This window comes from Lactuca saligna, chromosome 5 (assembly GCF_052625555.1).
Source record: "Lactuca saligna cultivar CGN05327 chromosome 5, ASM5262555v1, whole genome shotgun sequence".
Taxonomy (NCBI): domain Eukaryota; kingdom Viridiplantae; phylum Streptophyta; class Magnoliopsida; order Asterales; family Asteraceae; genus Lactuca; species Lactuca saligna.
Window position 1 is genome coordinate 291,402,055 of NC_136421.1, and position 4,968 is coordinate 291,407,022.

At 29.4% G+C, this 4,968-nt stretch overlaps 1 protein-coding gene across 1 annotated transcript; it reads right to left on the bottom strand.

The window, feature by feature from the left end:
• Nucleotides 1-2,921: 2,921 nt before the first annotated feature.
• Nucleotides 2,922-4,573, bottom strand: LOC145048167 (transcription factor MYB48-like). The gene is made up of 3 exons (XM_078996601.1): nt 4,361-4,573; nt 4,045-4,174; nt 2,922-3,568 (listed from the first exon to the last, which is right to left on the bottom strand). Exons 1-3 carry the CDS (start codon nt 4,485-4,487, stop codon nt 3,055-3,057), a joined length of 771 nt encoding a protein of 256 aa, XP_078852727.1. The 5' UTR covers nt 4,488-4,573; the 3' UTR covers nt 2,922-3,054.
• Nucleotides 4,574-4,968: the final 395 nt, after the last annotated feature.

Sequence of the window (4,968 nt, forward strand, 5' to 3'; positions counted from 1 at the left end):
CAATTGAATGTTATTTTATTAAAAAACTTATGCTGTTAAAAAAAAAGTGTCTTATATCTTTGATAAAAACGTGTTTATTGATTGTTGGCTACTCTTATTCCATTAGAAGTGGACAAACAGTCATTTGGTAGATATATATTTGAACAACTTGGCATTTGTTCAAATACATTTCGTTAACTTTTTTTTAGATGAAAAAAAAAAATATTTCTTATAAATGCACTTAAACTAAATAAAAGAGATATAATCAAATATATATGATATGTAATTTTCTAAAGTGGAAGTTGCCTTTTTTCCCATAATAGTTGCTTACACTGTATGAAACCTACCTCCTACAAATCATTCCACTTCATTAAAATGTGCTTTACATTATCAAATGGAACAACTTGTGCTTTCTTACTTCAAATCTCCATAGTGGAGAAGGCTTCCACATACCACACAAAGCTAATTAGTCCTCCCCTTATCACTTATCACGTGGTGATATATATATATATATATATATATATATATATATATATATATATATATATATATATATATATATATATATATATATATATATATATATATATATATATATATATATATATATACCCTTAAGGTATATAAGCTTACATACCCAAACACACCATAATATATCGTTTTGTTTAATATATTCATTATAATGTTCTTAAACTTCAACTCTTAACTTGATTTATTTTCAAAAATTTTGAAATTTCACTATTATCTTTCTTTTACATCACATGTTTTTGCCAAACACCTACTAGGCTATATATTCTGTAGTTGAAAATAAAAATTATGTAATAGGAAGATAAATGTGTAATTTATAAAAATCATAAAAGTAATTAAGTTAAAAGTTAATTTATAAGAACATTGGATAATTAGAATAATTATAATGTATTATATGATACAAAACGACATAATAGTGAGTTTGGGTACGTAATTTTATATACCCTTAAGGGTATATTCACTTTTCCATATATATATATATATATATATATATATATATATATATATATATATATAGAGAGAGAGAGAGAGAGAGAGAGAGAGAGAGTCAATATCAAATAAGAATGAAATTTTTGGTAGGAAGGTAAAATTTTTTTTTATATGCATATTTTCTTAGTAAAAAATGAAATGAATTATTAGATGATTCAAAAATAAGATGATTCACAAGAAAAAATTCCGAAAAAAATACCTTCATGATTCATTTTTAGGTAAATCAAGAAAAAAATTCACTTTTATGACAATTTTAGTGAATATCAACAAAATTATCATAAAAATGGATCATCAAAGTGTTTTTTCGGAATTTTTTTTGGTGAATCATGTTATTATTGATTCATTTGTTTTCTTTTTCGCCAAAAAAATAAGTAGAACAAAAATTTCTTACCTTTCTACTAAAAAAAATTTATTACCGGATCTATATATATTATATATATATATATATATATATATATATATATATATATATATATATATATATATATATATATATATATATATATATATATTGCTTGGCGTACTTTTTTATTTTTTTTTTTTAACTTTTAATTTCTGTTTGTTTGTCCTACTTTGCTTCATCTTAACTCTTTGTTTTTTTTTCCTCATTTTGTTTATTTCATTTTTAACTTTGTAATAAAGAAATGTTAACATTACCGGCGACGACTTTAACAACGACGCCGGACAATAGCGGCGACATGTAATTGATGCATTATATGTTGCCGGTATTGCCTAACGTTGCCGCTAATGCTCACTAACAGCGATCCGCGTCAAATTACTCCCATCTGTCCGATTTGTTTTCAATCCAATGGTTGTAGAGGAAAGTGAAAACGTATTGATTGACACCACCAAATAATGAAGGAAATGATGAGGACGAGTAGTTATTTTAGGATTTTTTGAAATGTTTTGTACTTTGGTAGAATACTTAGTTGTGGTATGGATTAATATTTTGGATTGGTTGTGTATGAATTAATATTTTGAATTGGTTGTATATGGATTAATATTTCTATAAAAAGTTATCTGATTTTATAAATGTTATATTGTTTTTTATATTTTGACCTTTTTTTTTTTTAAAAACAGTATTAGCGGCGACATGTCAATAGCGGCGACGAAGACCCTTTAGCGGCGACTAGATGTGTATTAGCAACGAAGCATCACCGGCGACGCATTTGCAGCGACAAATCGCCACTAAAGGTATTAGCGACGACAACCCTAACCTTTAGCGACGACACCCGTCGCCGCTATTACCCATTCTTTTTGTAGTGATATGTAACTTTCATTTATATGTTGACTTTTTATAAAATATTTTTTCGTGTTTTTTATATATGTTTTGTGGCTTCCTACACATACAATATATTTTTTTATTATTAATTTGAACTTTCATTCCTTACCTTAAAATAAAACAATATTACTTACTTATTTTATGTAGGTGTGCATATATAATATGATTTTCTGTCGGGTTGCTTGTTTTCCGGTAAAAGTTTGTTGTCAATGAAAGAGAGTTGAAGAATATGCATCAGTTATAATTAATTCATTGGGAAAAGAGAATCAAAAGATTTAATGAGTTTGAATAATTTGTTTACAAGACATTTACATTTTGACAAGATGTACTTATAAAATCCAATTTTAATTTGTCAAGACCTTTTTTGTTCAAAATCAATAGTTACAAATTATTTGCAGTGAATATTTTGTTATGAATTCGAGCTTTAGTTTTTTGATTGATCAGAGCTCTATACGAAGTTTTCACATAAACAATATCGATTTGTCGTTTATGCCCATGCTATTTAACTTTCAAAACCAAATTCAACTTGGGTCATTCATTTTGCATTCTTTTAATCTTTATTATCTAGTTTTTGTTATTAATGAAGTTTATTATGAGCCTAAGTGTAAGATTTAATTAGGGTAACCAAAAACAAAACATAAGATACTTACAAAGGTTATTTCCTCAATATAACACAGATCGACATAGCTTAATATCACCCCATAAAAAATATATACAAGTACCTTGAGGAAATTATTGCAACTACGATCACCAAATTAATAATGGAATACCGCTACTTAACCTGTTAACAACTCGCTTGTTGCCGGGAAAAACATATCTGTACCAAACTCTTGTTGACCACCATCCATCATCCAAAAACTGTTGACTGAATAATCCCATATCCGAGAAGGTGAAACGTCGCTATAAGGATCAAAACTCGGTTTAAGATCATCATTTTCTAACAAATCTATATCTTTCCATATCTCATCCATCGAATAGATCTTCTCCTGTTCTTCACTAGTATCTTTATTATGCTTCATTGAAGTGTTGCTGTTTTTGCCTCTAGAAGCAGGCACCATTTCGATCCCTCCTGTGTCATAAAAGCTTCGTTCTTTCGTCTCATTCATGGGCATCGATTCAACTGTGGGATCGTTAGTACAGATTGATGAGGATGAAGAGCTGTTAGAGAAGGATGAAGATGGAGATGAAACCCTTTTGTGTTCTTGAGCTTTTTTCCTCATGTGAGTCCTCCAATAATTCTTAATCTCGTTATCAGTACGCCCCGGTAATTTTCTAGCGATTCTTGACCATCTGCATTTCATTAATCATGGTACCCACATTATGTTTAACGAAATAAAATTTTGTAATCTTTTAGGTAGTAAAGATAGTCTATACACAATATAAAGTGAGTTAAACGAACAATATTAACCACATAATTGATATATGTCGCATAAACATAAATAAAAGAACATACTATTCATTGTTAGAAAACATAAAATCGTGAATATATATAGTTGACTAAATCACATACTCAAAAAATATATGATTGAGTACAACTTTTGTAACCCCATGATGAGAATTAAATTGATTTAATCAATCAGATCCCTGTTCAAGAATATATTAAATGAAAGCATATACATCAATAATGAATCAGCATATAAAACTTTAAGCGATGAGAATTATCGACAACCATTAGAAAAGAATAAAGAACAAAAACCATATAACAATACTCTAAGCAATATCAAAACCGAAGAATAAATTAATAAAATAAAATAAAGTGATCAAACCTGTTTCCCCATTTCGAATGGTATTCAAGAACTAGCCTCTCTTCATGAGGTGTCATCCTTCCTCTTTTCAACCCGGGATGCAGATAATTCACCCATCTCAGTCTGCAACTTTTTCCGGTTCGTTTTAAACCTGATAAACGTAAAATTTCACCAAAAAAAGTTCCCCCCCAAAAGATTTATTTGGGTAGAACACAAGGGCAAAAACAAGTTAAATATTTTTTTTTGAGATAAATAATCTTTTGTTGGCTTCTCCTGGAACATAAATGGTAACCCTAGACCTAAATTTTGATATTTGTATCTCCCGCCACCTTCAAACCTGAAACTTTTGCTATGAAATCCCATCGGCGATCACCAAACATGTTCACGTAAAAAGCCAACTGAACATCTTCATGTTCAGTCCAGGGACCTTTTCTTAGGGTTTCATCCTCCTCTACATGAATCATTTTACTTGTTTTAGCTTTCTCTCTCTGTACAATCCGACACTTTTTTGTTTTTTTTTTTTTGTGTTGTGTGTTGCAAGTGCTTGACACCAGTGTTTGATATTTATAGTGGCATATGATTTCTAGTTTTAGTGGGGTGGCCAGTGGAATTTAGTGATAATGTTTTAAAATCGAAGCAATTTGAAATTTTGGATCTCCACCAACGTGTGGTACGCACGTGCCGCCAATGACCTCGGCTTGACAGTATTATAAGGTATGATTAAAGTTATATAATGACAACGTATTTTGTATATATCTTTTTAAGTTATGCCCTTCTTTTGTATGTGTTGAATTATTTCCACTCTTAATAAAAACCTCTCCTAAACGTCACGTGTCCTTTTTATAGTCAAGTCTATTGCCATGTGGCATTCTCTCCGACTTTATACTCTATTTTTTCCGACCCAATTCATCATTCAATTCAGTAGCCGAATTTGGTGCATTTTTA